Raw genomic sequence first — 27,139 nt, 5'->3', positions numbered from 1 at the left:
CCGGATTTCAGAGTTAAATCGATAATAACCTTTTTGAAAGATAATCTAAACTAGTACAAGATAAAAAAATTAAATTTTTCCATAGGGCATTTCCACTGATATTTCGATATTTATGATTAATAGTTTTTTACAATTTTATTATAATATATATTATAATTTTATAAATATTTAGTATAAAATCAGCGTCATTAGATTAGATAATATGAACGAAAAATATTATTGATTTTTCAGAAAAATTTTATGAAATATTTGAGGTGTAGTAAATAAATTTACATATTAGATATGCAAATCCCGTGTCAATTTTATTAAATGCCGAAACTTTCTTCCATTTTTAAACAGAATCGTATATAATATACATATAGTCTACAGTTTATTATATATACCTTGACCCTGTATGGTTGATAAATATACCAAAAAGTCCCTAAAAAATCGTTGAATTAATATATATTTAACAATAATAATATATGATGTATTGCTTGGGCTTCAAATGCTTGTAGAAAATCATTTTGTCAAAGTTAATGCCCAGGATTTTTGACCAAGCAATATTTCTGACCTACATAAATAAGCCTTTTTCAATCCAACAAATAATTATATTCAAATAAACTATTTAAGAACAAACATAATTTTCACCACATTTAAATAGTAACATAAAATCCATAAAACTTCCTAATTAAAACACACCCGTCCAAAACACAATCACTTAAAAAACTTTTTTTTCGCACAAACAACATCACTCCCTCGGCAAATACTCCCTATAGATCCGTTTCCATCCCTCGATCCTCTCAGTCTCCGGGCTTCTTTTCATGACAATTTCCTGCCCGATATCCAGAAGTTTTAACTCGTCCTCATTCTGGACCGGGGTCCATTTAAACCCGAATCGAGTTTCTGGAGTGGGATCGCCGTAAGTCACGAAGTTTGTCCATAGTTCGACGAACAATCGCAAATATTTGTCTTCGTCGGATCCAGGATGAATTGGAGGAGTCGCAGCGGTTTTGAATAGGTAGCCTTTTTCGTCCGCATGACACGCACCTAAGAATTAGCGATATTTTATTAAAAATGCAATTAAGAGTTAAAGATGAAGGTTTAAATTAGAGGAAAATTAATACAAAAATGGTAAACAAAATACTTGTGTCCATGCACTATCATAATTTCAAATTAATGCTTTACAACACCAAATTGATGATAATAAAGAAACCTGAAATACGTATCCAATGAAATTTGTTAGAGAGAATACACACAGAGATTTTTAAATGTGTAAGTTGAGTGAGTAGTATTTGATTTATGAGCGTTTTTTGACCTTCTGTAAACAGGAATATTTCCACAAAACTAATTTTCTGTCCCTATTTATTTAATAATTAAATAACCTGGATTTTTTCACATTTTAATTAGCTAATTAAAAAGTTCTTACCTGGCAGGTGCCACCTATTCAGGATAGCTTTAAGGGCGTTCAATTGGGTCGAAACCGATATCCTGTAGAAGTAAATAGGGTCCTTGGCAAATTTTAAGAAATATCGTAGATTTTCGGTTATTCCAGCCAGGAAGACGCTATCCGAGAGTTGCTAAAAAAGGAGATAAACTTATTTTTTTAAATAACTGCTTGGGAGAAGTGTCTTAACCCTAAATAGAGCTACACTCTTTAAATTTTGCACATAAATTGAGGACCTTGCAGCAAAAGGGAGGCAGCCCAATTTTTTGCCAATTTTTATGTTATACATGCTTTAATATAAGAAAAAAAAGACCGCACCCTTTGGTGCAACACCCTTTGGATTTGCACCGATTGGTGCAAATCCAACTATTATTAGAAAAGGTTTTGGGAGCTGCTCCCATTTTCGTTTAGTGCAAGAAAGGTGCAGCTCCGGAGTTGCCTCCTTTTTGCACCAATCATTAGGAATTAAATTTTAGAATTTCTATTGTAAAAAAGACAATATTTACTATCGTTGGTTAGTTTTTAGGGCAAAAATGAGTGATTTAGAGTCTTTTAGTGATGATAATGTAGTTGTATGACCCAACCGATTCAGAAAGTTCAAGTGAGTCAGATCACAACGATCCAGTTTTTGCATTTAAAAAAAAAAAACAAAAAATTTCTTAAATTTTTTGGGATTTTGGTGCAAAAGCGAGGCAGATCCGGTTTTTTTTTAAATACTAATTAAAAAAAATTAAATACCCTTTATTCTATAGCACCAAAAACGTTTTTTTCTTCTCCTATATTTTTTAAAACAATTTCTTTTTTAGTTCCTGACGAAACAATAAAAATGAAGCTGCTCCTCTTTTGCTGCAAGGTCCTCAATTAATTAACAAAATAAAAAACATGACTCACATCATATCTGGCCTCCTCACCGGTTCCCCCGTACAACTTCAGTAGCTCCTTACTAATTTTTTGACTCTTCTCACTGCCTTTAGGTGCCTCCAGGTCCACCGGTATAACATTCTCAATATCATAGGGCGGCATAAAACAGTTATACTTGGGGGTAAGATCCATAAACCACCCTTCCTTATCGGTATAACCCATCATCATTGGCACACGAGCATAATCCCCTTGGGCCATCGTTTTCCTCGGATGTTCCGTGATAAAAGCTGAGTCATTGGGCTCTTCTATTACAACAGCAAAAGGGCGTGGCAAGTAAGCATAGAAACTCTGCAAAAAAAAATTGTTATTACAAACGAGTTTAAGCTTAAAGACATTTTATTAGGCGTACATCCACCAATTTCTCTTGTAAACGAAATATCTCCACCCCAGAAAGCTTCATTAAAATTTCAACAGCTTCCCGTTCAGTTTCCACATTTTTTCCCATATGTTTCACCATTTCCCTGGCAACGTTCTTCAGCCCCATGGCCCAAGGGTTCAATATCGAGCCGCTCTGTAGTACAGCCTTATGGAACAACCCTCTGGATGCCTTAGACAGGATGTGGGACTGTACAGTAACGGCCCCGGCACTATTACCAACCAATGTAATATTGTTGGGATCCCCATTGAATGCGGCAATGTTGTCGTTGACCCATCTGAGTGCCTCCAGGGTGTCTTTTAGTCCCATGTTGCCGTAGATGCCGTCGCTACTAAGGAAACCTGGAACGATAGTGATTTAGTTGTAGGGGTGACTGTGTTTTACACGTAGATCTAATAAAATACGAGAAGAGATTTGGATAACGTTTTTTCCTTTAATTGATAGTAAAGCGCTTTTGTTTAATAAATAGGCGAGTATATAACTTACTTAATAACTGCACTAAATTTATCAAACTTACTGGTCAAAATTTAACTGAAAACCTTCTGCCTAAAGGAGTCCAAACGTAAAATACCATGATAAAATACGGTATTTAAACAAACAAGTTGTCACAATTTAAAATTAGCAAAACTTAAACAGGGTGTTTCAAATTTGACCCTTAACATGGAAAATCATTTTTTTTTTCAATTTAGTGTTTTAAAACAAGTTATTCTTTTAATATTTTAAAGTATGAATTTTTCAAATGTTTTAAATGAATTTTAACATTTTCCAGACATTTCGGGCATTCTTATATTATTTCATTATTTCAAGCATTTCAAATAAAATATTATATTATGCCAGGATTTTAAACTAAATTTTAGGCTTTTATGGTTTTAATTTTTTGTAGTTTTGCTAGTTTGAAATTTGTGAAAAATTATTTTAATTTTTCAAGTTTATCAAAGAATTTTTTATTATTCCAAGTATTTGAAATATGACTTCCTTTTATTTCAAAATTTCGGAGTTGTTTTTTACGTCTTTCAGGCGTTAAAAAAAAATTTTATTTCATTTTAGATTTTTAAAATAAATTATTGGCATTTTTATTTTTTTTTTTATTCGAGAAATTTCCATATTTTTAGATTTTTTCTTTAATTTTAATGTTTTAAAATAAGTTATTCTTTTCAATTTATGAAGTGTAAATTTTTCAAATTTTTGAAATAAATTTTTAAATTTTCCAGATTTTTCAGGCACTCTTATATTATTTCAAGCATTTCAAATAAAAAATTATTTTGTTCCAGACTTTTTTTTTAAGTCTTCCGCACATTTGAATATTTTTTTTTCATTTATTTTTTTTTTTGTAGTTTTGTTTTTTTTTTTAAATTTTTCCAAGAATACTTTTATATTTTTAAGCTTATCCAATATAATTTTTATTATTTCAAATATTTGGAATAAGGCTTCCTTTTATTCCAGGATTTCGAAGTCGTTTTTAACGTTTTCCAGGCATTTAAAATATTTTTTTATTTAATTTTATATTTTTAAAAGGCGTTTGTGTTCTTTTTTTTTAATTCGAGAAATTTCCATACTTTTAGATTTTTTTTGATAAGCTTCACAGGTTTTAGCAGATAATTTTTCAATTATTCCAGGCATTTTGAATAGTTTTGTTTTATTCAAGCCTTTTAGAATCGGTTTTTCTATTTTCCAAATGCTTTTTCTTTTCAGTTTTTAAAGCCGGAATTTTTAAAAGTTTTTAAATAAATTTTAACATTTTCCAGATTTTACGAGCACTTTTATATTATTCCAGGCATTTGGAATTTAATGTCGTTTTATTCCTGGACTTTAGGGTTATTTTCTAAGTCTTTTAACTATTTCAAATTATTTTTCCGTTAATTTCATTGTTTTTAATTTCAGAAATTTTGAAATTTTTAGCAACTTTCAGCTTTTCCAAATATTTTTATAATAATTTTTTAGGCATTTGGAATAAAATGTCGTTTTATTTTAGGACTTTGATGTCATTTATTATGTCTTCCAAGCATTTCTAATAATCAATATTTTCTTTAATTTTTAAATTTTTTCCGGCATTTTTTTAATATTCCAGACACTTGAAATAAAATATCTTTTATGCCAGGACTTTGGACTTTTTTTTCACGTATTCCTAGTATTTGAAACATATTTTTTTAATTTTAGGTTTTTATGGTTTTAGGATTTTGTAGTTTTGTAATTTTTTTTAAGAATATGTTTATATTTTTATACTTATCACAAATGTTTTATTATTCCAAATATTTGGAATGAAGCTTTCTTTTATTCCAGGATTTTGGAGTCGTTTTTAACGTCTTTCAGGCGTTTAAAATAATTTTTTATTTAACTTTAGATTTTCAAAGTAAACTATTGGCGTTTTTATACTTTTTTTAATATAAGATATTTTCATATTTTCAGACTTTTTTTGATAACATTCACAGGCTTAACAAGTAATTTCTTTAATTATTCCAGGCATTTTAAATACAGTTTTGTTTTATTCAATTTGACTTTAAGAATCTTTAAGTCTGAATTTTTTTAATTTTTAAAAAAAATTTACAGATTTTTTAGATTTTTCAGGCATTTTTATATAATTCCAAGCATTTTAAATGAAATATCGTTTTATGCCAGGACTTTGTACTTTTTTTCCACGTCTTTCGAGTATTTGAAATATTTTTCTTTTTAATTTTAGGTTTTTATGGTTTTCATTTTTTGTCTTGCTAGTTTGAAATTTGTGAAACAATATTTTAATTTTTTAGGTTTATCGAATAATTTTTTATTATTCCAAGTTATTGGAATTAGGCTTCCTTTTATTCCAAAATTTCGGAATCGTTTTTAACGTCTTCCAGGCGTTTGAAAGATTTTTTTTTTTTAATTTTAGATTTTTAGAAGGCCTTTTTATTATTTTTTTAATTTAAGAAATGTTCATTATTTTAGACTTTTTTTGATAAATTTTACAGGTTTAACAAACAATTTTTTAATTATTCGGAGCAATTTAAATACAGTTTTGTTTTATTCAAGACTTTTAGCATAAGTTTTTTTATTTTTCAGATGCTTTTTCTTTTTAGTTTTTGTTAAGTCGAAATTTTTAAAAATTTTGAAATAAATTTTAACATTTTCCGGATTTTATGGGCATTCGTATATTATTCCAGGCATTTGAAATTAAATCTCCTCTTATTCCGGGACTTTAGGGTTATTTTCTACGTCTTTTAAGTATTTCAAATTATTTTTCCGTTAATTTTTTGTTTTTAATTTTTAATTCCAGAACTTTTGAAATTTTTAACATCTTTCAGCTTTTTCAAATATTTTCATAATTTTTCAGGCATTTGGAATAAAATATCGTTTTATTCCAGGACTTTGATGTCATTTTTTATGTCTTCCAAGCATTACCGATAATAATTTTTCTTTTAATTTTAAAATTTTTCCGGCATTTTTTTAATATTCCAAACACTTGAAATAAAATTTCTTTTTATTCCAGAATTTTGGATTCATTTTCCATGTCTTCCAAGTATTCCATATAATAAAATTTTTCGGATTTTTTAGGCATTCTTGTATTATATCAAGCACTTCAAATAGAAAATTATCTTATTTTAGAACTTTCGACTTTTTTTTTACGTCTTAGTATAGTCCGAGTATTTAAAATATATTTTTTTTTAATTTTAGGTTGTAATTTTTTGAATTTTTTTTTTCTTTAATTTAAATTTTTTCAAGAATCTTTTTATATTTTTAAGTCTATCCAATAATTTTTAATTATTTCAAGTGTTTGAAATAAGTCTTCCTTTTATTCCAGGATTTTCAAGTTATTTTTCACGTCTTCCAGGCGTTTGAAAGAATTTTTCTATTTAATCTTAGGTTTATAAAGTAAATTATTAGCGTATTTATTTTTGTTTTAATTTGGGAAATCTTTATTTTTTTAGACTTTCTTTGATAAGCTTCATAGGTTAAGCAAGTAATTTTTTAATTATTCCAGGCATTTTAAATACAATTTTGTTTTATTCAAGACTTTTAGAATCAGTTTTTTTTTTCAGATGCTTTTTCTTTTCAGTTTTTAAAGTCGGAATTTTTAAAATTTTTGAAATAAATATTAATATTTTCCGGATTTTGAAAACATTCTTATTTTATTCCAGGCATGTGAAGAATTATTTCCACACTTTAGGGTTATTTTCCACGTCTTTTAAGTATTTCAAATAACTTTTCTGTTAATTTTATTGTTTTAGGAGAACTTTTTGTTTTAAATTTTTAACATCTTTTAGCTTTTTCAAATATTTGTATAATTTTTCAGGCACTTGGAATAAAATCTCTTTTTATTCCAGGACTTTGAAGTCATTTTCCATGTCTTCCAAGTATTTCAAATTATTTTTCTTTCTTAATGACTTAACTTATAAAAACTGAATTTCCACCTACTTGCGATAAAAAAATAACTAAAAAAACTATTTTATTCACGTTTTACTCGAAAAAGATTTTTTATCATCTATAATTTTCCTAAAAATCATTTTTTGCTCAGGCAATTATTTTTTGCAAAAAAACGTGTTTCATTAAGTGATAAAAGGGGATTTTTAACAGCTTACCTAAGGCCCCTAACCTATAATTGATAACCACCAACACGATGTCTTTGATCATTAAATGTTCTGGACCGTATACAGTCGATTTGCCGCAACCCCAAATGAAACCACCCCCATGGATGTAGAATAGCACTGGCTTGGGTTTAGAGGATTTACTTGGAAGCTTAAATTTTAAAAAAAATATATTAATTAAAATTATGCACATAGATAAATACTTTACGTGCGTACTTCCTTGGTGTAAATATTTAAATAAAGACAGTCCTCTGATCCGGTGATTTCATACGTAGAATCGTCCATGGCTATGGATTGGTTCCCTGGATCGGTTGCCTCCCTTATGCCTTTCCAGGGTTTTATAGGAACCGGAGGCTGTTGCATTAAAATTTGTGATAACCTTGACTTTTTATTTCCGGTCCAGTAAGTCTTACCTGGAACCTTAAGGGTCCTACAGGGGGTTCAGCGTAAGGTACTCCCAAAAATTTGAAAAACTCTTGTCCATCCAGGTTTTTTCCTATAATCCCTTTAAGGAGGCCGCTTTTGGTGCCAACTTGAGCCCTAAAAAAATTACATATATTTAAAAAAAATATATATGTACGCATTAATAAGTCGCACTACATTTTTACTGCCACAGGTGTAAGTTCACTCTATACTGTTTCACTTAAATTAACTGTTATGTTGATCTCGGAATTTATATCAATATTTATATACAACTGTAATAATAAAAAAAAAAAAAAGTTTTATTTTTATCTCGTGTTTGTTTGTGGCCCAAAACAAATTTAATTAAACCGGAGGGGACTGATAAGATATCGAGGTCATCGGGGCGGAATAATATTATGGAAAATGTTAAATAATAAATTGATGTGGGATTAAATAAGCGCGTTTTGGTTGTATTTATTTTGTGGGTTAATATTAGAGAAAAATTTATAATTTATAGAAATTTGAAGGACAATGTATTTTTTTTGGGAAAAAAGTGATGAAAAGTTACATGCTTTAAAATTTGTACACAAATGGCTCCACCTAAATAATTTGACACCTGTATTAGCGTTTTTTTGAAAAGTTTACAAAAAAATTGGTAGAATATATATTTATGTATAACAGCATTTTTTTTACGGTTTTCATGAACATGGTTATAACTCAAAAACCATCAAAGTTACACTATTAAAATTTTGTACATAAATTGCTCAATTAAAATTATTTGACACCTATTTCAGCCTTTTTACAAATTCCTTGAGTATATTAAAAAAATTAATTTAAAAGATTAAAAAAGTAACCGAAACACGCTCTAAATTTCCGAACAGATTTTTAAAGTAAATTATTGACATTTTTACTTTTTTTTTTATTTGAAAAATTTTAATTATTTTATTTTTTTTTAATAGGTTTTATAGGTTTAACAAGTAATTTTTTAATTATTCCAGGCATTTTGAATACAGTTTTGTTTTATTCGAGACTTTTTCTTTTTGGTTTTTTAAGTCGGAATTTTAAACATTTTTGAAATAAATTTTAACATTTCCCGGATTTTTCAGGCATTTTTATATTATTTCGAGCATTTCAAATGAAAAATCGATTTATGCCAGGACCTTGAACTTTTTTTTCACATCTTACATGTATTTGAAATATTTTTTTTTTCATTTTAGGTTTTTATGCTTTTAAATTTTTGTAGTTTTGTTATTTTTTTAATAAAATTTTTTTTTAAGAAATTTTTATATTTTTAAATTTATTGAACAATTTTTAATTATTCTAAGTATTTGGAATATGGCTTCTTTTTTATTTCAAGATTTCAGAGTCGTTTTTCACGTCTTCCAGGCGTTTAAATTATTTTTTTTTTTAATTTTAGATTTTTAAAATTATTAGCGTTTTTATTTTTTTTTTTAATTTGAGAGATTTCCATATATTTTAGACTTTTTTTATAAGCTTCACAGGTTAAGCAAGCGATTTTTTAATTATTCCAAGCATTTTAAATACAGTTTTGTTTTATTTAAGACATTTTTAGAATCAGTTCCAAATGCTTTTTCTTTTCAGTTTTTGAAGTCAAAATTTTTAAAATAAATTTTAACATTGTCCAGATTTTTCAGGCATTCTTTTATTATTTCAAACATTTCAAATAAATTATCGTTTTATTCCAGGACCTTGGACTTTTTTTCACGTGTTCCGTGCATTTCAAATATACATTTTTTAAATTTTAAGTTTTAAGTATTAGTAGTTTTGTTTTCTTTAATTTGAATTTTTTTATATTTTTAAGATTATCAAGTAATTTTTTATTATTCCAACTATTTGGAATAAGGCTTCCTTTTATTTCAGGATTTCGAAGTCGTTTTTCACGTCTTCCAGGCATTTAAAATATTTTTATATTAAATTTTAAAAGATCAAAAAAGTAACCGAAACACGCTCTAAATTTCAGACTCCGGCAGAAATTTAAAAGGTTTTATTTAAATTTCAAAAAAAAATAATTTAAAATCCTTTAATAGCTTGCCTATTTTACAGGGACTCTTTTTGGATAATTTTTTTGAACTTTCTAGTATTGGTATTTAATTTCCAAATTCTTTCCAAGCATTTAAATCTATTTTTCCTTCTATTCCAGGCATTTTTCCAGTAATTTTATAACACCTAATTCCTAGGTATTGAGAACATGTATTCAAATTTGAATACATTTTTGAAAATTAAAAGTTTCATGTTTTAACTCCGTTTTAAAAATTAACAGTTTTAAGTTTGGCATGCGAAGAAAATTGGCGCCCAACATGTGTGTGTTTTTTTTTTAAATACTTCCTTTATTGTTTTTAAGTTTTGTGTAATAAATTATCGTCCACACTACACTAAATATAAGTCCACACAAAGGTCCAAATCCAAGTGCCTAGAAGAAAATTAACAATTAATTCAAAGACCTCAAATTTATATAAAATATCTTAATTAAAATTCAGGAAGATATGGCTTTAAAAACCTAGAATAAGAAATTTGTCTACATTTCTGTAATAGATTATATAAAAAATTTAAGCAAAATTAAAAGAATTAAAAAACTAAAAGAAGTGAATAAGAAAATGACTTCAAATACATTTCATATTTTTTTTTTAATTTAAAAAGAAAATTTCAATACCTAAACTTATTTTCCAAGCATTTTTGGTCTTTCCGGGATTGGTAGTTATTTTCCAGATTCTGTCCAGACATCTGTTTTTATTCATTTTATCCCAAAGTTTTAAGACTTCCAGGCATTAAAATTCAATTTCCAGATCTATGATTATTTTATTTAAAATTTCTCGGTATTTAAATAAATTATTCACATTTTCCAAGCTTTGGTGTGATTTCTTAATTCTCTAAAGTTTATCCATGTCCAGGCATTTGTTATTTTTTTTAGTAGATATAAATTTAGCAAATTAATTCACATAAGACACTTTTGAGAAAATATATTAAAGTGTTTAAATCGAAATGTTTTACTGTCGTAAAAGGTGGAAATTTAACGAATAAATTTATTTATATGGTAACCCCTTTATTAATTTTATTTAAATGTGAATTTAGCGAATAAATTCACATAATTTGTTTTATTTTTTCATGCAAACTAACACGAATCCAATATCCAATCGTAAATAAACATGCTAAAAAAATCATCACCAACAAGAATTAAGAAAACCGAGAATTGGATATGCACTAATAAAAATAAAATAGTAATTCACTTCAGTTTTGTTCTTTAAATATGAATTTAGCCAATAATTAAATTTCATATTAATTAATTTAAAATTGTATTTCACAAAACGACTAAAGAATTGCTATTAATTAAATGTGTATGTTTTCCAATGACTTGAATTATACAGTTTTTTTATATTTTCCAGGCATTAAAAATCAATTTCCAGGCCTATGCATATTTGTTTATTTAAAATTTTTAGCTATGTAAAAACATTATTCACATTTTCTAAGCTTTGGCGTAATTTCATAATTCTCCAAAGTTTTTTCATGTCCAAGCATTTGTATTTTTTTTTTATGTTTTCCAATGACTTATACAGTTTTTTATATTTTCCAGGCATTAAAAGTCAGATTTCAGATCTTCGAATTAATATTTAATTTTAATTCAGTCATTTTACCGTAATTTAAAGATTGGAAAGGCTTTGAAGTAATGATTATTAAGTTTTAAATATTTACAATTTTTGAAATTAATTCTTTAATTTTTCAACCCATTTAAAATCATTTTAGAGTTTTCGTATTTTTGAGGCATTTTGGCTAATTTTTTTGGTTTTCCGGGACTGGTACTTATTTTCCAGATTCTTTCCAGGCATCTGCTTTTATTTTAAATTTTATTCCAGGCGCATAAAGTAATTTTTTAGGACTTCCAGGCATTAAAAATCAATTTCCAGGCTTATGCATATTTGTTTATTTAAAATTTTTAGGTATGTAAAAACATTATTTATATTTTCCAAGCCTTAACGTGATTTCTTACTTATCCAAAGTTTTTCCCTGTCCAGGCATTTGTAATTTTTTTTAATGTTTTCCAAAGACTTGAACTATACAGTTTTTTCGTATTTTCCAGGCATTAAGAGTCATTATTTATATCTTCCAGGCATCGAAATCCAGTTTTCAGTTCTTTGACGTAATATTTAATTTTAATGCAGTAATTTTAACATAATTTAAGGATTTAAAGTAACGATTAATATGTTTTAAATATTTACAATTTTTTTAGTTTTTCAAGGCATTTAAAATAATTCAATAGGTTTCGTGTTTTTGTGTGCACTTTGGCTAATTTTTTTCCAAGTATTGCTATAATTAAAATTTGTATAGTTTCCAAATAGGAGAAAATTGGAAATTCCTTGTTTGGACAGTGAGGAAAATTGGCGCCCAACATGTGGGTTTTTTTAAATACCATCTTCATTGTTTTTAAGTTTTGTGTAATAAATTATCGTTGTATCATCTAGAAACAATCTATCTTTTTCCTTGTTTTATGGAAAACATAGGTCCACACAGAAGTCCAGAATATAGGATCATCATTAATTTATCTTAAAAAGTTTCTGGAATAAACTTAAAAATGCTTCTAAAGGCACGAAATTCATAATAAAATCACTGCAGTTTCTAAAAAAAACAAATAGTGGCAAGAGTCTAAAATAAAATGGAGAATGAATCTAAGTGCCTGGAATAAAATTAAAAATTAATGCAAATGGCTTAAATTTATATTTAAAAAAATATATAAAATTCACGATTATTTAACTTTAAAAACCTGTAATAAGAAAATTAGTCCTCACTCTTGTAATAGATAAAAAAAATAATTGAAGACCTTAGGGAAAAAATCGGACATGTCCAATTTTAAAAATTGTTGGGAAATCTAGAAAAACTGAACAGTATAAGCAGTATATAATATTTTTAGCCAGCCCTTTTTTTGTTATGTATTTATAGTCCCTATATACTATACTCTTAGGTTTAAAAGAGTTTTTAATAAAAAACATCGGACAGAGACAATTTTAAAAATTTGGACCTGTCCGAATGTTGCCCCAAATTAGCTAAAATAATACAAATAATAAAGTATGGCTTATATCACTTTGGCTTATTTTCTTCCTGGTATTGCTATAATGAAAATTTGTATAGTTTCCAAATAGGAGAAAACTGGAAATTCCATGCTTGGACAGTGAGGAATATTGGCGCCCAACATCTGGGTTTTCTCTTTAAATATCTTCTTGGAGTCCAAAGAATTCAAGTGCCTGTAATAAAATTAAAAATTAATTCAAAGGACTCAAATTTATATAAAATATCTTTAAAATTCAAGAAGATATGGCTTTAAAAACCTGGAATAAAAAAATTATTCCAGGTTCCTGTGAAAGATTAAAAGAAAAAATTAAACAACAATAAAAGGGTCCAAAAACTAAGACAAGTGAATAAGAAAACGATTCAAAATTTGGAAAATATTTAAATTATTTTGCTTAAATTTAAAAACAAAATTTTATCAACATGTTTTCCAAGCCTTTAGGATAATTTTTTTGGTGTTACTGGGATTGGTTGTTATTTTCTAGATTCTTTCCAGGCATCTGCATTTATTTTAAATTTTATCCCAGGCAGACAGAGTAATTTTTTAAGACTTCCAGGCATTAAAATTCAATATCCAGATCTATGAAATTTTCTATTAAAAATTCTAGGTATTTAAATAAATTATTCACATTTCCAAGTTTTGGAGTAATTTCCAAAGTTAGTTTCCATGTCTAGGCATTTGTAATTTTTCCATGTAATAGAAAGACTTAAATATACAGTTTTGAAACTGAAAAATATACAGTATTTTTCAGGCATTGAGAGTCATTATTGGACGTAATATTTAATTTTAATCCAGTAAACGTAATTTGAGGATTTGAAAAGCTTTAAAGTAATAATTAATATGTTCTAAATATTTAAAATTTTTGAATTTAATTTTTTAACGCATTAAATATCATTATATAGTTTTCGTATTTTTGAGGCATTTTGGATAATTTTTTTGGTCTTTCCAGGATTGGTACTTATTTTCCAGATTTTTTCCAAGCCTCTCTATTAATTTTTTATTTTATTCCAGGCACATAGAGTAATTTTTTAGAACTTCCAGGCGTTAAAATTCAATTTCCAGGTCTATGCATATTTGCTTATTTAAAATTTTTAGGTATGTAAAAACATTATTCACATTTTCCAAGCCTTGGCGTGATTTCTTAATTATCCAAAGTTTTTCCCTGTCCAGGTATTTGTAATTTTTTTAAATGTTTTTAAAAGACTTGAATTATACAGTTTTTCGTATTTTCCATAATTGAAGAAAATTGAAAATTCCATGTTTTGGCATGTGAGGAAAATTGGCGCCCAACATGTGGGTTTTTTTTTAATACCTTCTTCACTGTTTTTAAGTTTTGTGTAATAAATTATCGTTGTAACATCTAGAAACAATTTATATTTTTCTTTGTTTTATGGAAAACATAATATGTCCACACAAAGGTCCAGAATATAGGATTATCATTAATTTATCTTAAAAAGTTTCTGAAATAAACTTAAAAATGATTCTAAAAGCACGAAATTCATAATAAAATTACTATAGTTTCTAAAAACAAACAGCTGTTAGATTCTGAATTAAAATTAAGAATCAATATAAGTGCCTGGAATAAAATTAATAATTAAACCAAAGGCTTCAAATTTACAATAAAAAAATCAGTAGTTCAGGAAAATATGGCCTTAGAATCTAGAATAAGAAAAATTGGTCCACATTCTTTTAACCCTAAAAATAGCTTCAATAGAATAAAATATCCAAGGAATATCCACTTTATTTAATCTAAAATAAACAAAGATTATGGCTTTGAATTCAATTGCTTGAAGGAATCACTATTTTCGCGCTAATTGCCCTATATAGCAAAAATTGCTAGAGAACCAAATTCTTAACCCAAAATGCCTCACACTCTTTCACTTGAAACCCATTTATTGATTTTTAAATTAACAATTTTGATATAACCTAAAAAAAAGAGAGACATTCAATAAAATTTTTAATAAAAAAAACCACCCTCCTCCATAAGCCATAAATCGGCCTGCTATTAAAAAAAAATTTATTCACCATTACATTTAAAATTTTTGTACGCAATTGCATTAAAATGGAATTGAACTGTATTAGTGTCGAGGCAAAAGGGAACAAAGGAATTAATAAAAAAAAGACCCCTAACCGAATAAAAATTATTCATAAAAAAACCACGTGGGAGTAATATGAGGGAGAAGGGATTTGTTTCTAAATTGGGCCATTTAGGATCATTAGGGAGTAAAATCCCGGTTTTTTTGGAAGGGATACGAAAGGCATCAATCAACATTTTTATGACGTTATTCCACGTAGATTAATTTCAATTTTAAAATATCCTAATTAATCTTTCTTCGATTAATTAAAAATGCGCGTGTTTACATCTGGAAATTCCTTAATTTAGCTTGTTTACCACCATTTGACCTAGGCAACGAACATTTTTACAGACAACAATATAAAATTAAATAGGACTGACCTATATGCATGAAAGTCGTTGAACTCGCGGCACACTAAATCGATATGCAAAAAAATGAAAGGAGACAAGGTTTTATTGACTAACAAGTTGAAAAGAGTGAGAAAATAGTAGCAATTTGTAATACATTTTAACTTTATGATATGCTAACCCGATACGTTCAGGTTCTAGACCGTGATTTATGAGGATATTCGCATGATTTACGTCGGTTTATGGGTCAGGGATACGGGGTAATAACTCATAAATTGTCCAACGGACAAAGGATACCGTTATGATTTTTTTAAAGGTTGTCTAACGTAGCAGAAAAAAAAATACGTTATTAAATATATATTTAATGTATATTTAGTAGCTCATAAAAAATACGTCTACTATAGTTAGGGTCTTAGTCTATTATTCTAATTATACTTTGAAGTATGCTCTGCTTATTAGTGGAGACTAGAGTAAAATCGGACCAATTTTAACTAAGCAGTAAACACTTTTGTGGAGGTGATTTTTCTTTGGAGTTCGCAAAAATTTGAAATTTATTAATGTCGTTTTTAGTGACATATAAAATATTTATACTATTGTAATTGTCTAAGTATATTTTTTTAATTATACTTTGATGTGTGCTCTTACCACTAGTGGAACCTAGAGTAAAATCGGACCAATTTTAACGGAGCAGTAAATACTCTTGTATAGATGATTTTTATTTGAAAATTCGCGATCCTCATCGATTTAAATAATAAATTAAAAACTACTTTACTGTCTTTTTTAGTAAGACATATAAAATACTTCTACTATTGTAAGTGTCCTAATTAATTTTTTTAAATATACTTCGAAGTGTTCTTTAGCCACTAGTGGAAAATGGAATAAAATCAGACCAATTTTCACGGAGCAGTAAATGCTTTTGTGAACATGGTTTTTGTTTAAAACTTCTCAACCCTTTTTGATTTGAATGGTAAATTAAATATTTATCGTCCTTTCAGTAGCATATAAAAAACCCTTTTACTATATATGGGTGTCTAGTGTATTATTTCAAGTATACTTTAACGTATTGTCTACCCACTAGTGGAAACTAGAATAAAATCGGACCAATTTCAACTGAACAGCAAACAGTTTTGTTGAGATAGTTTTTATTTGAAAATTCACGACCATCATCAATTTGAATGTTAAATTTATTAACACATTAATATATTTTTTAGCGACATATAAAAACTTCTATTATTGTTAGTGTCTTATTATAATATTTTAATTATATTTTAATATGTGATTTTCCACTAGTGGAAACTGGAGTAAATGAGACCAATTTTAACTGAGCTGTTTTGAAAAGACGGTTTTTATTTGATGATTCATCGATTTGAAAAAGAATCGAAATAAGAAAAAATAAATATTTTACGCAATAATAAATAAATATTAAAAATATCAAAAAAATATTATAATTAAAGAAAATGTTTATTTAAAAAAAGCTGATAAGGCTAAAATAATATTTTTTTAGTGGTTATTCACTAAAAATAAAGTATAAACAGGAAAACCAATAAAAATCAAGAATTGATTTAAATTTACAGTTTTAACCCAAGGAAACTCTTATAGTACTCCCAAAGATAGCTCAAACTAAATACTCAATAACTATCAATGGACTCCAGAGGCCCCAAAACTTTCATACTACATTTACACACAAAATAAAAAACATTTTACTCTCAAAAACCCTCATTTATTTACTACTCCAACCAAATTAGCTCCTCGCTTAATAAAACCTTACTAAAGGCCACCGATTGAGGATCTCTCGTTGCCAAACATCCATCCGATCCTTCTCGGGCATCTCCAGAAACTTCAGTTCCTCACCAATATCCAGGACTTTAATGTTCCCACTATTTTCCACCGGTTTCCAGGTTACTCCCGGCATATTTTCCACAGGATTTCCGTGGATCGCGAAGTTGGTCCAGAGGTTCACGAAGTTTCTGATCGATTTGTCTTCGATACTTCCAGGTTGGATTTGGACTCTTACTTCGCTGTCGAAGAGGTAGCCTAGTTCGTCTCCGTGGCATACACCTGGAAAATTTGAGTTTTTGCAGGGAAATTGAGGGTTTTTTGTTTATTAAGGAAAAATAGGTTGGATTTGTACCTTTTTTTTTGAGGTTCTACTGCATTTTTTGAGATTTTGAAAAATTGAAAAAATTAAGTCTCTGAATTTTTTATTTTTTTCCCTAAAGGCTTAACAAAAAATTATAAAATAATAAATTAATAAAAAAACTATAGAAACTGTCATTGCTTCACCATACTACACCTTTTTTCTCACGTAATTATACTGACAATGTTGTTATAATTAGTCATAGATAATTTTTCAATTTCAATATTTCACTTTGGAAAATCATTCTCAGTTATATACCAGTTAATGGAAGTTTAAGGCGATCTCTTTTATATTTTATGTACTTAAAGAAATGCTATCTATATAGACTTTAGAAGCAATTTTCCGACTTTTTTCATGCATTTAAAGCCATTTTTTCTTATTGAATTATTTTCCATTAAAGCCGTATTGCACAATTTTAAAGCAACTTTTAATTTTATTCCGGTGTATATGCTGTAATACTTTGATTTTCACCCATGTTTTCAATTTTCCAGACGTTTAAGGTAAATTTCAATTTTATTCCAGGCAAAAGCTTCAGAAGCCTGGAATAAAACTAATATTGCCTTTAAACTGGCTGGAATAGAAGTGAACATTGTTGTAAAGCCTGGAAAATTTAAATATAGTCTGGACTACAACTTTAAATGCTTGGAATAAAATGACTATTAGTGCCTGGAATAAATTTGCGTATTTTTATTAAAATTATCTATTTTATTTCCTGTCTAAGTTTAAAGTTTTTTTTAGCGTTTCCAGACCCTTACAGTAACTTTCAACTTTATTAAAGTCAGTCTTTGGACTATTTCCAATTCACTAAAGAATTTTTAATGATCCTGGGAATATATTATAGGTAGGATGTTCTAGGAATGTAAAAGGCCTTTTCTAGGACAGGATTTGCCTGAGATATTCTTAATATATTCTTGATATGTGTTTTTTGGACAAAATAAATGGTTAACGCATATTTATTAAACTGTAGAATATACGTATATCGTATACTAGAACGGATACAAAAAGGAGAAAAATTTATTTGCATTTTAAAAAATTGACACGAGATTTAGAATATAATTTTTAAACTCAATTACTACACCTTAAATATTTGATAAAATTTTTCTAAAAACTCACTGTTTTTCGTTCATATTTAATGACACTATTTTTATACTAAATATTTATATATCAAGTTATCTTAAATTTAAATAAACCATTTTACTAGACTAAATATTGAATACATATTTTCTGCACAAACATTGTTTTTCGCCAAAACAACCCTTACCCCCCCACCCACCCCAAACATTTTTTCAGCAAAAAATTCTTTTGAAAAATCACTGTTTTTCGTCCATAATATATAATCTACATAGCATTGTTTTTGTATTAAATATTTATTAGCATACCCATATATAATTATATAAAATTTAAATAAACAAACTGTATTATTAGATTAAGTATTAACGAGGAATTTAGCTCTTATTAATGCGTATTATTTTTGAAAACAATAATTTTTGCAAACAATTTCTTACTGGTAAGTTATGTGGGGTGGGTGGGGGGGTAAGGGTTGAGTAATTAAAAAAATGGGGTTTTTCCAGAAAATTATTGCCTAAAAGAAAATTTCTTTTTATTAAAATTATAGGAGTGAATATACGTATATAATATACGTTTATTTTTATTTGAAAATTCTCGATCTTCATCTATATGAATATTAAATTTAATATTAATTTAATGTTTTTCTTAGTGACACATATAAGATACTTTATATTATTTATATAGATATTTACTATTTTTAGTGTCTGTATATATTTATTTTAATTATAATTTGTTGCATACTCTATCCATTAGTGGAAACTGGAATAAAATTAAAGCATTTTTTACAGAGCATTAAATACTTTTATAAACATGCTTCTATTTGAGAATTCTATTAGAATGTTAAATTGAATAATTATTTAATGTTTATTCAGTAGCATATAAAAAATATTTTTACTACAGGGTGTTTTTTATATATTGCGACAAAATTCAGGAACGTGCTCGCAAAAAAGTTCCTATAAACATAGGTCCTAAACCTTTTAGATTTTGAACTACAGGGTGGTAAAGTTTTAACAAAAAAATGATTTTTTTTCGATAACTTAAATACCCCTGTAGATATCTGTCCAAAGATTGGTATGTAGGGTCTGTGTACCCAGAGCCATTTACCAACATACTTTTAACATTTTTATATGCTCCAGTGGCGTGTGTGCGAGTAGTATAAAATGGCACGAACTGGGCCCGACCTTGTATTTCGTCACCCACGTCCTGGGCTGACCTTTAAAATGCGTTTATTACGTCACGTTATTGACATACCATCGACCATTGGATTTGATTCACATTATTCAAGGTCACTCTTAATAAGTCAGAGTGTTATGCGTCGCTTACCATATGGCTTTAGGCAAGACTGGCCTAGATAAACCTAATTATGTATTCACTTTACCCTTAGGCAATTTTTCATGATTTTTAAAAAAAAACCAAAATTATTTACTTAACTTTTTTTGATAAAAAAATTATGTTATACATTATAGGAATTTAAAACAAATTATTCAGTTAGGCCTTCAAGTTACAAAAGTCCATAAAATATTAGAATTTAGACAAATACCTTAGTTAAAAGCGTACATAATACTTACACAGATTTAAGGAAAAAAAGCAAAAATGACTTTGAAAAAACTTTTTTAAATTAATGAATAATGCAGTATTTGAAAAAACAATGGAAAATGTAAGAAAATATAAAGATATTAAGCTGGTAACTTCCTGGGAGGGTAAATGTGGAGCAAGAAATTTAATTTCAAAAGCTAACTTTTATAGTCTGACAATTTTTGATGACGATTTAGTAATTATTGAAATGAATCGTGTAAATATTAAATTTAACAAACCCATTTATATTGGTTTTTGTATTTTAGAGATTTCTAAAATTATTTTATATGATTTTCATTTTAATTATATTAAACCAAAATTTAATCATACCGCAAAATTACTTTATACTGACACTGACTCTCTTATTTGCCATTTTTATGTTGATAATATTTGTACACATATAAAAAAAGATACTCAAAAATTTGATACTTCTGATTATTCCCCAAATAATGTTTATGATATACCCTTAGTAAATAAAAAAGTATTAGGAAAGATGAAAATAATGGAAAAATAATGACTGAATTTATTGGTTTAAAATCTAAGATGTATACGTTTAGATTATATACTAATAGTGAAACAAATTTAAATATAGTAAAAAAAGCAAAAGGTATTCAGCTTTATTAAATATAATAACGTTTGAAGATTATTTAAAAAAAAATATGAATCTAAAAAACATGAAGTGTTTACAATTAATCAAACAAAAATTTAAACAAGGGTTTCCGCTGAATACTTTTATAAAGAAAAATGGTACACCACTGTTTTTTTTGCATTAAAAATATTTTTAAATTCTCCATTTTATTTGCAAGATTTTTGATCCCTTGGACTTTGTCCGTTAGATGCACGGTTTTCGCACAAAAAACCCAAAACCATGGACATGTTGCTCAGATTTGATTACACTTTCTTTATTCTAGTAATTGTTCGTTTTTTTTAGTTAATTGCAATTTTAATAATAAATAATAAAATTTTTATTAATTAATTTAGTACAAAAGCCAGCCCAATTTAATAAAATTATAATTGAGGATTTAAAACTTTTGCTTCTACAATCTTTAATTTAAAATACAAGTTTTTAAGTGATAAAAAAATATTTCATTTTATTTTATTATTATTTTTTCAAAAGTTGTTCAAAGTGTGCTCCTCCAACATCAATACAAGCATCTAATCCACGTCGCATTGATTTGGCGAATTGGTTCAAAAATTCCTGGTGTCTGCCGAATTATGTCACAAGACGTTATAATGCGATTACGCAATTCCTCCACATTATCAATTGGATTTCTATAAACCAGTGATTTAAGGTGGCCCCACAAAAAAAAATCCTGCGGATTTAAGTCGAGAGACTGTGGGGGCCAAGGGTGAATACTTCCCCGACCTATCCAATGATTTGGATACGTAATATCCAAATACTGCCGAGCCACTAAACTAAAATGGGCTGGAGCACCGTCATGTAAAAAAGACATTTGCTGTCTCAGCTGAATGGGGACATCTTCTAGCATTGCTGGTAATTCATTTTCAAGAAATTCTTGATACACTTGTCCAGTCAACCTTGCTGGTAAAAAAAGTGGACCGATGAGAAAGTTTTCAATAATGCCGACCCATACATTAAGTGAAAACTGGTGCTGATGACGGTTTTCTGCCACAGCATGTGGGTTCTCATAATGCCATATGTAGTTATTGTGGAAGTTCATAATTGCGTCCCTGGGAGAAATTAGCCTCATCGGTGAAAAGTATTTTTCTTATAAACGGTGCATTTTGCCTTATGCGTTCTTGCATCCAACGACACAAAGCCGTTCTTTTCGGAAAATCGCCTGGCAAAAGTGCCTGCACCCGCTGAATATGATACTGGTATAAAAGGTTTCTTTTGAGAATATTCCAAACTGTAAAGTTACTAATGTGTACCGTCTGAGCTTTTTTTTAATATAAATTGTATTTTTTAAATTCTTGTTTAGTTTTGAGCAAATTTGTATTCTTAAGTTTCTATAATGAAAAGTTGTCTAGAACCAAAAAAAAGTGAAAAAAAAGCTTTTTTCAAAACCAAATGACTTATTAAAAAAAAATGAATTTCCACTTATTGCGATAAAAATTGGAGAATAAAATAGGCATTTATCACGTTTTACTCGAAAACTCTAAGGTTATGTGAGAAAAGTATAGACACAAAAACTATAGATTTTTTATCACCTATAATTTATTTAAAAAGGCTCTTTTTAAGGCAATTATTTTTTGCAAAAAATTTGTTTTTATTAAGCCTACCCTTAGCCCCCCACCCACCCCACACAACTTACCAGTAAGAAATTGTTTTCAAAAATCAGTATTTTCCAAAATAATACAAATGAATAACCGTTTGTTTCGCCATTAATACCTAATCTAATAACACAGTTTGTTTATGTAAATTTGATATAATTATATACATGTATATTAATAAATATTTAATATAAAAAAGTGCTATTAGATTGGATATTATAGACGAAAAATGGTGATTTTTCAAAAGAATTCCTTACTGGGCAAATGTTTGGGGTGGGTGGCGGGGGTAAGGGTTGTGTTAATGAAAAACAATATTTTTGCAGAAAATATATATTTAATATTTAATTTAATAACACAGTTTATTTAAATTTGATATATTGATTTTATATACAAATATTTAGTATAAAAACAGCATTATTTGATTGGGTAATATGGACGAAAAACATTAATTTATTCAAAAATTTAAACTCGATTACTAGAGTTTAAAAACTAGATATGTAAATGTCGTGTCAATTTTCCTAAATGCCGAAATGTTTTCCTTTTTCCAAACAAAATCGTATATGATATACGTATATTCTATAGTTTAATAAACATACCTTGACCATATATGGTTGATAAATATACCAAAAATTTACAAAAAAAAAAATGTTGATTAAATACATATTTAACGATACTTATATATGATGTGTTGCGAGAGTCTTATGATGATAAGTGAACTCATAGAAATCTATTACTATTGACTAAAAAATTGGCATTTACATTTGAGAAGAAAAGCCTTCCCGCCCTTTCTAACCCACTATGTTATACCCAATTTACTTCAAAAATAACTACTTAATAACTACCAAAATATATACAGGGTGTTCCATGTACATTACCTGGCTCCTGAGTCCTATTTAACAACCGCTTCAAAAAGTTCAACTCTCCTGCTAGGGACATCCTATAAACGTAAATCGGCCGACGCAAATTCTCTAAATGTTGCCTGATGGTCTCCACTATCCCCACCAGCATGTAACTATCAGTCATCGGCTAAAAAAGTCATTACAAACATAACAAACATAAAAAAAAAATTACTTACATCATAACGCTCCAGCCCCTTACTGTCCACCTTATCCTCGTAAAGTCGCTTGAGGACGTTGAGGATCCTCAAATTATCCGGCGTGTCTATAGAGACATTGAGGTCGATCGGTACCAATCGCTGAAACACAAAAGGCGGATATTCGATGCCGTTTTTTTTGGCGAAATCCACGTCAAAGTCCAGGAGCATCCCCTCGTTCATCGTGTAACCCATCATTATCGGCACGTGATTGTAACTGGATTTTTTGATTATTTCCACGGGACTTTCAGTGAGGAATCCCGAGGGGTTCGGGTACTCTTGCACCGCTGAGAACGGTCTTCTATCCGAAGGATATGGTGACTAAATTACGAAAAAAAAAATTTTTTGGAAAATTTGTCCACTGGTTTGGTGACACTTAAAAATACTTCTATTTTAGTTAAAGTTTTATTGTGATTGTTTGGCTATAGTTTAAAGTGTATTCTAGTCATTAGTGGAAATTGGAGTAATATTCGAGCATTAAATTCTGTTGTAAGGATCGTTTTTGTTTAACAAGTCACTTCCTTCATCAATTTGAATAATAAATATTTAATGACTCCTTTAGAGACACACAAAAAATGATTCTGCCATAGTTAGTGTTTTAGTGTGTCATTTAAATAATACTTTAATGTGTTTTCTACCCTTTTGTAGAAACTATAGTAAAATCCAAAGAATACTTCCTGAACAAAAAAGCACTTTTCTGAAGACCATTTTTGTTTAAAAATTCACGATCCTCATCAGTTTAAATATGAACTAATATATCTTTAAAAAATATCCTCCAGTAAACTCTCCCTAATATTTCCCATCAGAATAAACCTGGATCACTCACATCCTTAACTTTCTCCTGTGCGGCAAACAGCTCCTCGACTTTAAGCTTCTTCAGTACCTCCAAAGCCTCCCGTTGACCACTAACGTTCCTTCCAGCTTTTTCAGCAATTTCGACCACATTATCCTTGGATCCCCAGAACCACGAGTTCAAGGCGGTACCACTTTGCAACACCGCCTTATGGAACAACCCCCGGGAAGCGGGAGATAAAATATGCGCGTGTACCGACGAACTGCCGGCGCTGTTGCCAAATATCGTCACGTCATCTGGATTACCCCCGAAGGATTTGATGTTGTTTCGAACCCATTTTAGGGCGAAATTTTGGTCTTTTAGGCCCAAGTTGCCCGGGACGCCTAGTTTCGGGTCGGAGATGCTTAGGAAACCTGGAAATTCATTATATAATTGTTCTTATAAACCTTCTTTGGTATAAAAGGTTCACCTAAGACCCCTAACCTATAATTGAAGGACACCAGGATGATATCTTTGGTTAAGAGAAACTCTGGACCGTACACTCCAGGTCTGCTGGTGCCTAAAGTTAGTCCACCGCCGTACATCCATACCATCACGGGTTTTAATGGGGAATTCGGCTTCGGAAGCTGAAATGTTCCTTCAGTGGTTATAAGTGGATTTGAGGCTTGTTTAACTTACATTTCTGATATAAACGTTGAGATAAAGGCAGTCTTCGGAACCGACGATTTCCGGGGAAATATCGCTTCTGGAGTAGCAGGTTTCTCCGGGTTTGGTTGCGTCTTTGGTACCTTGCCATGGGTCTGGATGCTGTGGATCCTGTGGGTAAAAAAAGGAACTTTGGATAAATTTTAATTTTTTTTTTGGTTCACAGTTTCTTCTTGTCTATACTATTCGCGCTTGAAATAATTATTTCTAATAATATAAAAAGAATTTTTTATTTTGATGTCCTCAGACATTTAAAGTATAATTACTTGCATGTTGCAGGTAGTTTTCACTTAAAAGAGTCTTTTTCCAATGCATTATATAATTTTAAATGTCTCACTTTTATTATTTTAAATTCCTGGCGTTATCTTCATTTAATAACATTTGGAATGACTTCTTTGCAATGAGATGTGCAATTTTATTTGAGGGTTAGGTTAGGAGTTCTTAATTATTATTTAGATCGATTTCTCGCATATTTTGGACATTTTCTATTTTATTTTAGGTACTCAGATATTTGATTTTTAAGTTTGTAAATTTTCAATATTGGATAAAGTTTTTATTTTTTTAATTCCATCTACTTTATAATTTAGGTTACTTTAAAATTTAAGTCTTATTCCAGGCATTTGAAAATATTTAAATACTCAAAATTTTAATTAATTTATTGAAAAATACTGAAATTGGTGTACAATCAATTTAAATGGAGAATCTGTGCATGAATTTTCAAATATGTAAGTTGAGTAGTTTTTGAGTTATGGACAATTTTTTTGAAATAAAATCATCCTGGAATAAAATAATTTTTTTTCAAAATTTTGAATATTTTTTGAAAAACGCTGATATAGGTGTCCAATCAATTTAAATGGAGAATCTGTACACGAATTTTCAAATGTGTACGTTAAGTAGTTTTTGAGTTATGGACAGTTTTTTTTTAAATAAAATCATCCTGGAATAAAATATTTTTTTTTCAAAATTTTGAATATTTTTTAAAAAACGCTGAAATAGGTGTCCAATCAATTTAAATGGAGAATCTGTGTATGAATTTTCAAATGTGTAAGTTGAGTAGTTTTTGAGTTATGGACAGTTTTTGGAATTTTCATGAAATAAAATCATCCTGGAATAGATTTTTTTTTCAAAATTTGAATATTTTTTGAAAAACGCTGAAATAGGTGTCCAATCAATTTAAATGGAGAATCTGTGTATGAATTTTCAAATGTGTAAGTTGAGTAGTTTTTGAGTTATAAACAGTTTTTGGAATTTTCATGAAATAAAATTATCCTGGAATAAATTCTTTTTTTCAAAATTTTCAATATTTTTTGAAAAACGCTGAAATAGGTGTCTAATCAATTTAAATGGAGAATCTGTGTATGAATTTTCAAATGTGTAAGTTTACTAGTTTTTGAGTTATGGACAGTTTTTGGAATTTTCATGAAATAAAATCATCCTGGAATAATTTTTTTTTTCCAAAATTTTGAATATTTTTTGAAAAACGCTGAAATAGGTGTCCAATCAATTTAAATGGAGAATCTGTGTATGAAGTTTCAAATGTGTATGTTGAGTAGTTTTTGAATTATGGACAGTTTCTAGCATTTTCAAAAAATAAAATCAATCCTTTCTTACTTATTTTGAATTTAAAGGTTATTTTTGTATTTTTCAGTTCTTTAGTAATTTAATTCCAGTTTTGTAGTAATAGTATGTTGTTCCAAACAGTTCAGACTAATTTTCCTAAATTCCTGCATTTTCAATTTCTTTTCAGCTGCACAATTATCCCTTTATCTTTCTAGGAAGTTTTGCATTATTTTTTGCAATTTTCCAGCAGAGGCCATATTTTAAGCTTTTCCAAACAGTTCAAATATACATATATCTTCTAATTAATTATAATAATTTCTTATACTTCCAAAAAGGACATTTCTAGTATTTTTATAGCACACCAAAATGCCTTTAATACGTTCCATTGTTCAAAAAATGATCACTCACTTACCTTAAACCTTAAGTCATTCACAGGGGGTTTGGCATAAGGAACCCCAAGGAATTTATAAATATTCTCTCCATCATAGTTCTTGCCTACTACCCCTCTAAGTTTACCATCTCTAATAGTTACTATTGGCTCAAGAGTATTCTGCTTATAACAATTTATTCTAAAAAAAAGCACAATTTATTTAAACTTCTTTAGAATAAAATAAGGGTACTCACCCTATAAAAAATAAGGGTAATAGACACGATATTTTAAGAGACATCTCCGCTAAACAACCAAACTATTTCGTGCAAACACAAACATAAAGTGAAAACCAAACAAAAGCTCGCGAACTCGTTTTAATTTTCAACAACAATTAAAAAAATACATAAAACCGCAGATAAA

The 27,139-nt window shown here is 28.4% G+C and overlaps 3 protein-coding genes across 3 annotated transcripts in view; 2 read left to right on the top strand and 1 right to left on the bottom strand.

Annotated features, from left to right (window-relative positions):
• Positions 1 to 27,139, top strand: part of LOC126734705 (agrin) — a 323,970-nt gene that overhangs the window by 20,309 nt on the left and 276,522 nt on the right. The window lies entirely within an intron of this gene.
• Positions 1 to 27,139, top strand: part of LOC126734704 (uncharacterized) — a 228,845-nt gene that overhangs the window by 28,189 nt on the left and 173,517 nt on the right. The window lies entirely within an intron of this gene.
• LOC126733761 (uncharacterized) lies at positions 569 to 27,139 on the bottom strand. Its single transcript, XM_050437154.1, has 16 exons — positions 26,974 to 27,139; positions 26,762 to 26,918; positions 24,763 to 24,900; positions 24,554 to 24,710; positions 24,118 to 24,497; positions 23,274 to 23,612; positions 23,074 to 23,224; positions 16,940 to 17,241; positions 7,883 to 7,911; positions 7,696 to 7,822; positions 7,499 to 7,636; positions 7,277 to 7,433; positions 2,697 to 3,064; positions 2,318 to 2,635; positions 1,409 to 1,559; positions 569 to 1,029 (listed from the first exon to the last, which is right to left on the bottom strand). Exons 1-16 carry the CDS (start codon positions 27,015 to 27,017, stop codon positions 731 to 733), a joined length of 3,255 nt encoding a protein of 1,084 aa, XP_050293111.1. The 5' UTR covers positions 27,018 to 27,139; the 3' UTR covers positions 569 to 730.

Source organism: Anthonomus grandis, chromosome 3 (assembly GCF_022605725.1).
Source record: "Anthonomus grandis grandis chromosome 3, icAntGran1.3, whole genome shotgun sequence".
NCBI classification, from domain to species: Eukaryota; Metazoa; Arthropoda; class Insecta; order Coleoptera; family Curculionidae; genus Anthonomus; species Anthonomus grandis.
The sequence above is the reverse complement of the archived record's forward strand: the minus strand, read 5'-3'. Positions and strand labels throughout refer to the sequence as shown.